The sequence below is a fragment of the Artibeus jamaicensis genome, unplaced genomic scaffold, assembly GCF_021234435.1.
Source record: "Artibeus jamaicensis isolate MK-2021 breed Jamaican fruit bat unplaced genomic scaffold, CSHL_Jam_final contig_519, whole genome shotgun sequence".
NCBI classification, from domain to species: Eukaryota; Metazoa; Chordata; class Mammalia; order Chiroptera; family Phyllostomidae; genus Artibeus; species Artibeus jamaicensis.
The window spans coordinates 21,114,508-21,126,670 of NW_026521871.1; the positions used below are offsets into that span (position 1 = coordinate 21,114,508).

At 49.1% G+C, this 12,163-nt stretch overlaps 1 protein-coding gene across 1 annotated transcript in view; it reads right to left on the reverse strand.

The window, feature by feature from the left end:
* Positions 1-12,163, reverse strand: part of CUNH3orf20 (chromosome unknown C3orf20 homolog) — an 80,305-nt gene that overhangs the window by 9,772 nt on the left and 58,370 nt on the right. The window contains exons 12-14 of the mRNA XM_037139363.2: positions 8,618-8,921; positions 6,503-6,610; positions 5,116-5,258 (exon numbers count right to left, since the gene is read on the reverse strand). Coding sequence (XP_036995258.2) covers positions 5,116-5,258; positions 6,503-6,610; positions 8,618-8,921 — 555 coding nt within the window. The remainder of the gene's footprint in view (positions 1-5,115; positions 5,259-6,502; positions 6,611-8,617; positions 8,922-12,163) is intronic.

Sequence of the window (12,163 nt, forward strand, 5' to 3'; positions counted from 1 at the left end):
TCCTTCCATAGCCCCTGCCAACCCCTCCTCTGCTTTCTGTAGTCTCTATACATTTGACTACTCTGGGGACATCACATAAGTGGAATCATGGAGCATTTGTCCTTTTGTGACCGGCTCATCCCACTGATTATAATGGCCTCACATTTCATCCATGTGGTTAACACACTGCAGAAGTTCCTTTCTTTTTCAGGCTGAGCAATACTCCATGTATATACAGACCACATTTCCTTTATCTGTTCATCCATTAATGAACACTTGGGTTGCTTCCACTTCTTGGATATTCTGAAAAGTGCTGTTCTGAACAGGGGGGTACAAATGTCTCTTCGAGACCCTGTTTTCAATTCTTTTGAGTAGATACCCAGAAGTGAAATTGCTGGATCATATAGTGGTTCTATGCTTGGTCTTTTTAAAAACTGCCGTCCTGTTTTCCACAGTGGCTACACTATTTTACACTCCTACCAGCAGCGCACGAGATTTTCGATTTCTCTACATCCTCATCCATACTTGGTACTTTCTGCTTTTTCTTTCTTTCTGACAATAGCCATCCTAATGGGTGTGAGGTGGTATCCCGTTGTGGCTTTGATTTGCATTTCTCTAATGATTAGTGCCCTTCACTGTTTTCCACGCCAGTTTCTGGGTCTTTGGGTCAGTGAAAGAGCAGCAGCTCCAGGTGTCCTTCACCTGCAAATTCCCACCGTGCAGCACAGGCTGGGCTTGCGGTACGTGCTCCTTGTTCAGAAACTGAAGGAGAGGAACGAGTTTTCGGCTGAGAAAGGGGACGACCTCTTCTGGAGAGAGGCTCTCCCCACAGCGAAGGTATTCGAGGGGCGGCGGATGACCATGGCATGCAGTTATTATCACTCTGTCAGCCAGCCCCTCCTCATTCTGACCTGACTTCTGACTCTTTGGGTTGGAATAAAATCAGTCCTAGGTCATCATTCAGTGGCCATTTCCCAAGAGCCCCCTATGTGCTGAGCCCTGGGGGTGTGGGGGAAGAGAAGGAAAGTGAAGAATCTCAGGCGTGTGACGCAGGACACCCAGCCCTTTGTGCTGGCACAGCTTAGCACATGCAGAAGGACCGGCGGCCCCCGCTCAACCCACTGCCTACTCCTTGGCACAGAGCTGTGCCCAGGCAACCCCAGCCCCTCAGGCCTGCATGAGTCTGGGACCCTTCCAGTGGCCCCACAGCCTTCCCCAGTTGCCCTTGGCCTGGTCTTCTGCTCTGTTTGTCACAACCAGTCTACTCGCTAAGCAGGAGCCCACCCCAATCTCAGCTGGAGCTCAGGAATGCATGTGGAGCCCCGCCTCCCTGGGCAGCCAAGCTACTTCACTAGCCATGGACAGACCCAGTTCTTCTTCTTTGCTCACAGCTTTTGCTTCTCCAAGGTGGCCTCACAGACCCGGGCCCGCACTGAGGATTATCTGATTGGCTGGCTCCTCTGAGAAAAGAGAAGGCTGAAGTGCCCACAGCCCAGTGACTGGCCCGGCCTTTCCAGACCTGGGCCCAGCTCTGCTCACTCCCTACATTTACTCTGCTGACCCGTCTCTTCTCCCACAAACTCTCTACCTATGAGGGCTGTACAAAGGCTAGTGTACTAAAACTCTAGGTGAGGGACGTGGGATTCCCACCAAGGCAAGGTGAGCCTCACCTGCCATGCCCATAGCTCTGAATGCAAAGCTGCTCGCCAACATCCTTCTTGAAACAGTGAGACCCAGAAATGAAACATTAGCACTCCAGGCACTACACACCTCCCTAGCATTACAGATACTTCTGCCTCCTAAGATTTTTTTTTCTCAGCATAACACGCTAGGACTTCCGCATCCACCGACCATAAACTTTCCAACTCCAAAAGTGAACTTCCTCCTCTCAAATCACCTCTTGGCGGCTGAGAGTACTGCAAACCTCGACCCCATTATCCCTCCCCATCTAGTGAGCAGCAGCTGAGCAGTGAGCCTCCTGTGTACTCATCCAAGTTGCATATTTAGCGAACAAGTGAACAGGCCAAGCACAGAGGACTTACTGCCCTTCACGCTGCCGCTGCTCACTGCTCGCTGGGGTTGGCTGAACACATGGCCCCCTGAGCCATGTCTATCCATTTTGCCTGTAGCACATCACGAGCTTTCCCCCAGTGACTTCCCAAATCCAGATGATCAGGCTGACAGCATGTCTCTCACCAGCCATCTAGTTTCCCTGCTGGGAGAGGACCTGAGGTCAGTGGTGATTTTAAAGCATGTTCACAAGTTCTTCAACAGTCCTCCCGTCAAGAAGTCGGGTCTTCTTCTTCTCCCTTGAACATGGGCTGGCCCTAGGGACTCTCATGCAGAGGAAGGTGATGCTAAATGACTCATGAGGCCAAGTCTTAAAAGGCAATTCACTTCCCACCTGGCTCTCTTGGGACTTTGCTCTTGGAACTTAGCAGCCATGTTGTGAGGAAGCCCCGGCCACAGGGAGAGGCCACATGTAAGCCTTCCAGCTGACAGCCTGCATCAGCTACTAGCCATGTGAGTAAGCAAGCCTTTGAGAGGACTCCAGCCCCAGCCAACTTCTGACCACAGCTACTTACAAGACCCAAGCAAAAAATACCAAGCCGAGCCCCTAGGCTCCCCAACCCTCAGAGACAATAATACCAAATAACTGTGACATTGGGCGCCACTAAGCTTGGGGTGGTAGTTTCACAGATATAGATAACAGAACAGTTGTTATGGCAACATTTTCTTATAGACATTCCATTTTTTTCTCACTAAAATGAAAAGTTTTCAAATAGGCCATTCTAGAATTAGGAAGAGTCCTGCTGGTTTATAGTTTCACAAATCTGCCCCTTTCCACTTGCAAAACCTAACCTAGCTGTGCTGTGTATGTGTGTGTGTTTATGCATACACAGTTTCCTGATTCTCCACTATTCCTCAAAAATTATTGAAAACTGTGATAAACATACCATTAAGTCCTTTCAGACCCCTTGGATATAACAAATCAGGAGCCCAGAACTCATTTTAGTTATAATAACAATAACATTAACAATTGCAATTTGTAACCTCTCAGTAAATGTTAGTGATGTGCCAGCATTTTGCGCGAATTAAGACAGGCGAAAACTGTGCTTACTCCTGCTGAGGCACACACAGGGCGAGAGGTTTGCCACGTTCACAGAGCTACTGAAGGCGGCTGGACACCTCCTCCTGCCGTCTTGCCCGTGTTAGGCATAGGCCGCCCTTTCCCGTTCAGGTCGTCCTCCTTTTGAGGACAGCAGAAGCCAAATAAGAGTTGTGTCCTTTTGTAACTAGTTTTTAGCAATCCCCACTCCCTGTCTACCATATCCCCAAGTGGTGGACTGGGCTTCTGAATGTCTCTGAAAATGCCCTCACTTATTGTCTTTGGCCTCAGTTCATCTACACTTTGGCCTCAGTTCATCTACACTCAGTTCATCTACAGTTCATCTACACTTCCCCAGTGGGAAGGCCCCTGACCCTTTCAGTTGGTGTATTTCGTACTTAAGCCTGAGCAACCCCACTGCTTCTGTCTTCCTTTTTTTCTAGAATTATCAGTCAAAGACCCCCATGCCCTTCCTCTGCAATTCTCATGCCTCGGTGGCTTTTCTCTCAGCAGCACCTGTCGGCTTCTGCCCTCCCCAATGTCCATAGACTCCTCTGGGCCCTGTCTTCTCCACCAAGCATTCCGGGATGCCCGGGTCATGGTGTAACCTCCACAGTTTCTCTGGAGTGGATTTCCTCCAAACCTCTTTTGGGTCAGGCAGACATTCTGACAAGCCCGGAACTCAGCACCCAAGGGAGAGATTGGCGTCAGGACTCCTAGAAAGCTGAGGGGCCTGGTGGGAGTGGGGTGTCCCTCAGTGCAGTGGGGGTGCAATCATAGATGGGCCCAGGTCTGCAAGCAGCTTTAGAAAGTACTTTGGTAAACATACTTTCATAAGTTCCTCATGAACAACCCTGTGAGATAGGCATTATTACCCTCATTTTAAAGCATTTCAGCCCTGGCTGGTGTAGCTCAGTGGACTGACTGAGCACAGGCCTGCGAACCAGAGAGGTTACCGGTTCGATTCCCAGTCAGGGCACATGCCTGCGTTGCAGGCCAGGTCCCCAGTGGGGGTATGTGAGAGGCAACCACACACTGATATTTTTCTCCATCCCTTCTCTTCTCTCTAAAAATAAATAAATAAAAATAAAGCATTTCACACATGTTGACTTACCTAATTCCCACAACTTGAGACAGGTAAAGACTATGCTTACTCTTGCTTTAGAGTAAAGGTGAGGAAAGCAGGATTAGGAAGCCAAATGGATTAGCCCCTGGTCACCCGGCGAGTAAAGAGCAGGGCAGGGGCTCCAGCCTTGTCTTGGGACCCCTGACCCAGGCAGTTTTCTGCTATACCCTATGGCCCAGGCCTTCTAGAATCTGCCCCTTTCTCTCAGTACAGCCTTCCACAACATGAGGACCGCTAGGGTCCTCCCCGGACCAGGCTGTGTGCTGCCTGAGCCGAGACGCCTCCCTTCGCTCATCTTGCCCAAGCTGGGCCCAGGTGGTGCTCACTAACGGGCATCACCTGATTGAAAAGCAAGGCCTCAGAGGCCAAGAGTCAGACTTAAGCCAGGCCACACCACTTCCCTTACAAGGACCTGAGGTCACTCCATGAACGGCCCTTGTCTCTGTGGCCCTGCTGGTAAACAAAGTAGAAGCAGTAGTTCGATCACACCATCATAAGATGGGATGGGGTCGGGTGCAATGGGACAAGAGGAGGGAGTGCCACTGGGGCCCCTGCTCAACACCTGCCTCCGTTGTTTGCCCTGTAGAAACCTGCACTGGGCAAATGGTCTGTGCCCCTCCTTCTCCAAGGGGGCCTCTTCCCAAACTTGCATCCTGAACAAACCAACAGCACGGTCTCACTCACCCCTCACGGCCTGCTCTCATTCCCACCCTGCCCACCTGCAAAGTCCGCCCGCACCAGCTTCCACTGTGGACTGCAGGTGAAGACCATGGTCCCCGTCCCTGCTCCCTGCTCACCTCACTCCTCTTTGGCTCCCCAGTGCCCCTTCCATAGTGCCGACTTCTCCCTCCTCTCCATCCACCCTTCCCCCATCCTTCCTCAGTCTGTTTTCCCGGTTTACCTAAATTTGTAGTTCTCTGGCAGGAAGTAACCCATCCTGCAGTCCTGTTGAGCCTGAAAGATCTGTTTCAGTAGATTCTGCTTGCTGAAGCCATATCCATTCAAAACTCTGCCCCCAAAAAGGAGCTTCCCCGAAGCGAACATCTGCTGACAGAGAAGAAGCAGAGGGGAGAGGCCTCAGCACGTCAGCACTGAATCTCAGGAGAGTGGCCCGGGCTCTCAGAGCTTGTGCCAGAATCCAGGCCTTTTTCTGGTGGCTGGGAAGGGGGGTTGCTCTCCCCAAGTCACCCAGTGAGGTGTGGCTAAGCTCGTCCTCTATGTAGGACCCCCCAAGTCAGAGGCCAGCGCCATCATCCCAGCCTCTGCCCACTGCCAGAGGGACCAGCTCACATGTCACTTCATACACGAGACCTCCCAGAACTCTGGGGCCAGAAGGGTGTCTTCCTGCTCTGAGGCAGCGAGTCTCAAACCCACTCCCATACACGGACCAGCTGGTCCCGTGGGACGACAGCCCCCTGAGGGCAGGGGTCTTGTGCTCCCGCCCTCCACCTGTCAGTCTCCAACAAGTAGAGACCTGTCCAAAGATTTTTGTGCAAGAATATTCTTCAGTGTTATTTGCCATGACAAAAAAAAAAAAAAAAAAAGGAAATAATCTACAAAGGCCCCGCAAAGGCAAGACAGGAGAAAAACTAAAATGACAGATCGTTTCTAACACAGTGTTGGAAAGAATCAGGTGTTACAAACTATTTTAAGGGGGAATGCTCATAGCATTTTAATTTAAAGAGCAGGACCCCCAGATCAGAGAAAGACTGCAAAGGCCAGACACCAAAATATCACGTAGGGCGTGAATATCCCCTTGGGCGTGGCCAAGGCCTCCTGTAGCACCGACCGATCCGGTGCAGGCACACACTTGTGTGTAACAAATGAGGCAACCTAGGTGACATGATGAAGTGATTATATCCCAAATTGTATTTTCCAAGTTTTCCACAATGAATATACAGGGTGGAGCAAAAGTAGGTTTACAGTTGTGTGTATGAGAAACAGAGTTTATTCTTGTATTATTAGTATATTATTTTTTATGAACTGTAAACCCATTTTTGCCCACCCTATATATATATATTTACAATCCAATGTTTCTAGAAAAAGTAAAAAGTTATTTAAAATAAACAAAGACATGGAGAGAATTTGGCTTTCTGGTCAAGCGTCCCTTCAGTCTCTCTGGACAGGGGGCACAAGGGATCAGGCTGGAGACAGGAGGCCAGGCTGGGAGAGAATCCTGCAGGCCCCCATCCTCCCCACCCCCACATCTGTGACTCCACGAGGGTAGGGACCACGGAGACTGGGTGGCTGCTAATTGGTGGTGAGTCCCCGGCTGGGCTCCGGCTCACCAAAACCATCCCCTGCACCACAGCATACTTCATCACCAGCAGGGGCGGGTCCTTCTGCAGGGGGCTGTCCAGGTTGTACCGCAGTAGGCGGTAGGGGTCGCGCCGGCACTGCCAAGAGAATGAGCGTCCATCAGCCCCGTGCCAAGAGGATGCACGCACATTCCCGAATTCTCAGCCAGGCCAGGCTCCCACTGAGTCTGGGAGCCCCTTACAACACCCCCTCCCTTTCAGCTCCTACTCAAAGGGGCTGTTTGGCCCCTGCATGCACACTTCCTGTGGCCATCCCCGAGAATATCCCCAGATTCATTTAGGGCCCTCTATCGGTGAAAGCTGTCACTGAGATGATTGCCCACCATGTGATATCCACTGGCAGCCTGGCCCTCTGGAGCCTGTGGGACCTTCCTGTTCCCTCTGCCTGAGAGGAACTGTGGAGATTTGAAGGTGGGAACTGTGTTCTTGGGTGTACCCATTTCCAGGAGTTTCTGCCCCCATCCCACCGCTGGCTGCCCTTCTGGATACCTCCCTGTCATTAAATCCATTCAGTTTCACTGAGTTCAACCCAAATCTCAAGGCAGAGCCTGATCAATCCAGAGTAAAGCTGATCTCTCCCTCCTGTTTGTTTCCGGATGCTATGGATCCATTAACACAGCCAATGTGATACTTTCTGGTTTTATGTAGCTTTTATTTCAGGTGCCTCCAGTTGTTCTGCATAATCTTTCAGTTTAAAATGTGAAACCCAGAGCCACACCTGGTGCTCTAGCTATCAGAGCAAGAGCACCTCAGGGAACGGTCCTGTCTTAAGGCACTGAATGCTGGAACCAGAGTCGGTGTAAGACACCAGCCTCCAGGTCTGCTCTCTGCTGTCCATCTACCACAACCTTCGGCCGCCTCAGGCCAGGCCCTGTCCCCGTTCAGGCTGCTCGTAGGCTGGGCTGCACCACCATGCATTCCTGCGTTTATGGGTAATTATTAGTGAACAAGTAACAGCCCTGAAATAGACTAAAGTCAACTCGAAGTTTAAGACATACGTATCTTTGATGTATGAAACTACAAAATGCCTTCTGAAAGGTCCCAACACTAGATTCCTGGCACTGGCTGGAGTGCAGGTCTGAGGTGGATATGTCAGAGTCAGGAAGGTGACACTCCGGGAGGAGGGCTTGAGAGGGTGTCCCCAGGGTGAATTCAGGGCTGCAGCCAAAGGAAGATAGGGAGAAGACAGTAGGTTTGAGAGGGCACCACAATAAAGAGGTTTGAAGGAAGTCGCCAAGTGGACCCAAAGCTCTTATGCTCACAAGGCATCTGTTCCAGTCGGTCCAGGGACAGGGCCACCCCTGAACTGTGCTAAGACTGCAGGAATGGCTGCTGACACAGACGATGATGAGATTTAGAAACAACTCAGTAGCAAGGAGTTTCCATGTGCCCCTGACTGATTGACATGTAATGAACTGGGACCTCGAGCAGCCTTTCCCCTGGTCACTTTGGCACAGGCCTGTGCCAGAAACACTCGCCCACCTGCCAAACCCCTTTCATCCTGGGGGCCTCCCCCAGGCCCCTGAGGGGTGTTCCTCTGCTCCCCAGTTCCTACCTGCCTGGAGCTGTCCTTCCTTGGCCCTCACTGGGCTTGCTGTACTTACCGCCCCATCATGTTGGGAGCCCCTCTAGGGCTGTGTCAAAATCAACAGTGGAGCACAGAGCCCTGCACAGGACCCATGCAGCAGAGGGCCACCGTCTACGCACATTCCTTAGCCCTGAGGATCTAGCGGGGAGTGTGGTTCTGCTACAAATACCCAGGACATGACCACAAACTGTGGTGAGTGCTCAGGGAAAAACAACAGGGGTCTGCCTTTGTCTCCAGGTCAGAAAAGGTACCCACCTTGATGTGGTGACATCCATCCCGGGCCAGGAGGATGAGTGGGAGAAAACACTGCAAACAGTAGGAAGAGGGAGTGCAAAGGCCCCAGGGAGAAAAGGAAGTGAAAGAGGGCCATGTGCTGAGGTGGAGAGGCAACCCCTCAGCCAGGTGCTCAGCTAGACCTCATCCTCCCTGCAGGTCTTCCCCCTCCAACCACCCCACTCTCAGACACTGGGGCCCCCTCTGTTGGGCCCAGGACCCACCTGGATGCAGGGTGAGGAGCGGCCCTGCTGCTGGCGACTGTAGAGTGTGTTGAGCAGCCACTGGAGCTGTCCTGTGCTGGTGGATCTCTGGCTCGACACTATCCCGAACACTAGCACCTGGCTGGGGTCCCGGGGTGCTGACAGGAAGCGTTCTAGCTCCACGTCAGTTACCAGGGGTGCCTTCACTATGCACTTGCAGCCAGCGCGGATCTCTTCCTTACAGATGAGTTTCCTCAGCACCAAAGGGCAGTCAGATGGTGAGGCTGCCCACCTGGTGGGGCTGCACACCTCCCGGGCCTTCCCTCTGCAAGAAGGAGCGAGTGGGCAGGGCTCAGCAGGCCCAGCTTCCACAAGGACAGAGGCCCCGTTACTGTGGAGTCTAGGCTGCAGGCAGTTCTAGCCTGGCCTCCACCACCAACAGGCAGCACCACCTTCACTGAGTCCCCTAACCTCTCTGGGCCTCCATTTCCTTAGGTGCAAAATGCAATGAACAAGTGACATTCATTTATCCGTCCAAAAAAAGCTTTGTAGTCATCCTGAACAACTTTCTTTCTCTCACATCCCATATCCTATCCAACATAGCAAGCCTGTTTGCTCTCCATTCAAGAAAGATGCAGAGTCAATCACTGTTCGTCCTCCCACTTCTATTAACATGGCCCAAGACCCCATCATTTCTTGCCTGCACGCCTGCAAGTGCCTCCTAATGGGTCGTTTGCTTTCTCCCCTGGCCCCTCTTCAGATTATTCTTTGCCCAGCAGACTGAGGGATCCTGTTAAAATCATCATGTCATTACACTCTTTGAAATCCCCCAGTGGCTTTCCACCTTTCACAGCATAAAAGCCAAGGTCCCTACAATTCTCTGTCAGTATACAGGATCAGCCCTTCCTCATTCCTCTTATTCTCCAACATTTTCACCTTCGCTTACTGAACTCTGGCCACTCTGGCCTCTGCTTACCCTCCACCTGCAGGGTGTTGGCTCTCGCCATTCCTTCCGCCTGCTTGGCTCTTCCTCCAAGTAGCCACACAACTCACTTTCTCACCTTCTTCAAGTCTCTGTGCAAATGTCACCTTCTCAGTGAGACTTTCTTCGACTGCCCTGTTCAGAATTGTATCCCTTTACCCCCAACACTCTTACCAATTCCCTGCCTCATTTTCTTCCTTAACATTGCTCACTGTCTGACATATTATATATTTTACTTATTAATTTTGGTAATTGTACTTCTCTATCCTAATAGAACATAAATTCTATGAGTTCATGAGTTTGGAGTACTTTGCTCAGTGGAATAAATAGTAGCCCTTGGCAAATACTAAATATTCAATAGAGGGCCAATAAATATCCAAACAATTACTATGAGGCACCTACTATGTGCCAGACACTGTGCAGGGTTGATGCAGGGTTGTGAGGGTTGCTGTATTTAGATGGGAATAAGCACCTACCAAATATAAAGTATTGCTCTGATTTTTATTCTTATCATTTCTTTTTATAAAAAGATTTTATTTATTTTTAGACAGAAGGGGAGGGAGGGATAAAGAAAGAAAGGGAGAGAAACACCAATGTGTGGTTGCCTCTCATGAGCCCCTACCAGGGACATGGCCCACAACCCAGGCATGCACCCTGACCTGGAATTGAACCAGAAACCTTTTGGTCTGTAGGCTGGCACCCAATGCACTGAGCCACCCCAGCCAGGGCTATTCCTATCATTTCTATAGCCTTACATTGTGGTTAGCACTTCACAGCACCCAAAACTCTTGGCATAGACACTGTCATGGTTGGTTTTGTAATAACTTGTGCAATAGGCTATAAAGAAACTAGTATCACTGTTTACAAATCAGGAAACAGAAGGCTCAGACTGGGTTAATGAACTGCCTAAATTCATATGGTAATTAAATGGCAAGGGCCAGGATTAGAAACCAGGTCATCCTAAAACAAAAGCAATGCAAGGAACTTACTACTCAGAATTTTCTCTCTCTCTCTTTTTATTGCTGTTCAAGTACAGTTGTCTCCAGTCCCCCCCACCACTCCTGGAACCCCTGCCATCCCCACCTCCTGCCCTTGATCCTACCCACCTTTGGCTTTGTCCAGGTGTCCTTTATACATGTGTCTTGACAACCCTTTCCCCCCATTATCCTCTCCCACCTCCCCTCTGGTTACTGTCAGTCTGTTCTTAGCAAGTAAAATATAACGAGAGACTACTCAGAATTTTTCACAGGCATACTAGTGAGTGAATACGTGCTAAACAAACTTAAAAAATATCTCTCATTCAAGAGCCTGAACATCTGGGAAGGAAAGGATTAAATCTATTAACCACAACTTGTATAGCAAGATAAACCCAAAATGAATTAAGGTTTTTAATGCGAAAAAATCAAGCCATAACAGTTCTAGTAGAAAATACGGGAGAATCATTTTGTAATTTTAGAGCAGAAAAGGCCTTTTATAATTATGACCCAAAAGTTCAGAAGTCATAATAGAAAAATATTGATAAATTCAATTACACAAAGGAAAAAACAACCCCTCCTCCCCAAAACCCTGAATGGTAAAACCATACAAGCAAAGACAAAACGCAAAATGGAAAACATATATGAAACTTCTATCACAGACAAGTAGTTAGATTACCTGCTACATAATGAGCTATAAATAAATTTGAAAATGTTAACAACCCAATAAAATATAGACAAAGGAAGTAAACACACAATTTATAAAAAATTATATAGAAATGATTTTTGTAATATATTTTATTGATTATGCTATTACAGTTGTCCCATTTCCCCCCTTCATTCCCCTCCACCTTGCACACCCCTCCCACCAACATCCTCCCCTTTAGTTCATGTCCATGTGTCATAAGTTCTTTAGCTTCTACATTTCCCATACTATTCTTGCCCTCCCCCTGTCTATTTTCCACCTACTGTCTATGCTACTTATTCTCTGTACCTTTTCCCTCTCTCTCCTCCTCCCACTCCCTTGTTGCTAACCTTCCATGTGATCTCAATTTCTGTGGTTCTGTTCCTGTTCTAGTTGCTTGCTTAGTTTGCTTTTGTTTTAGGTGCAGTTGTTAATAACTGTGAGTTTGCTGTCTTTTTACTGTTCATATTTTTTATCTTCTCTTTCTTAGATAAGTCCCTTTAACATTTCATATAATAAAGGCTTAATGATGATGAACTCTCTGAACTTGACCTTATCTGGGAAGCGCTTTATCTGCCCTTCCATTCTAAATGAAAGCTTTGCTGGATAGAGCAATCTTGGATGTAGGTCCTTGCCTTTCATGACTTGGAATACTTCTTTCCAGCCCCTTCTTGCCTGCAAGGTCTCTTTTGAGAAATCAGCTGACAGACTGATGGGAACCCCTTTGTAGGTGACTGTCCCCTTATCTCTTGCTGCTTCTAGGATTCTCTCCTTCATTTTAATCTTGGCTAATGTAATTACGATGTGTCTTGGTGTGCACTTCCTTGGGTCCAACTTCTTTTTTTTTAAATTTATTTATTTATCTTTAGAGGGGAAGGGAAAGAGAAAGGGAGAGAAACATCAATGTATGGTTGTCCTTTGTGCAT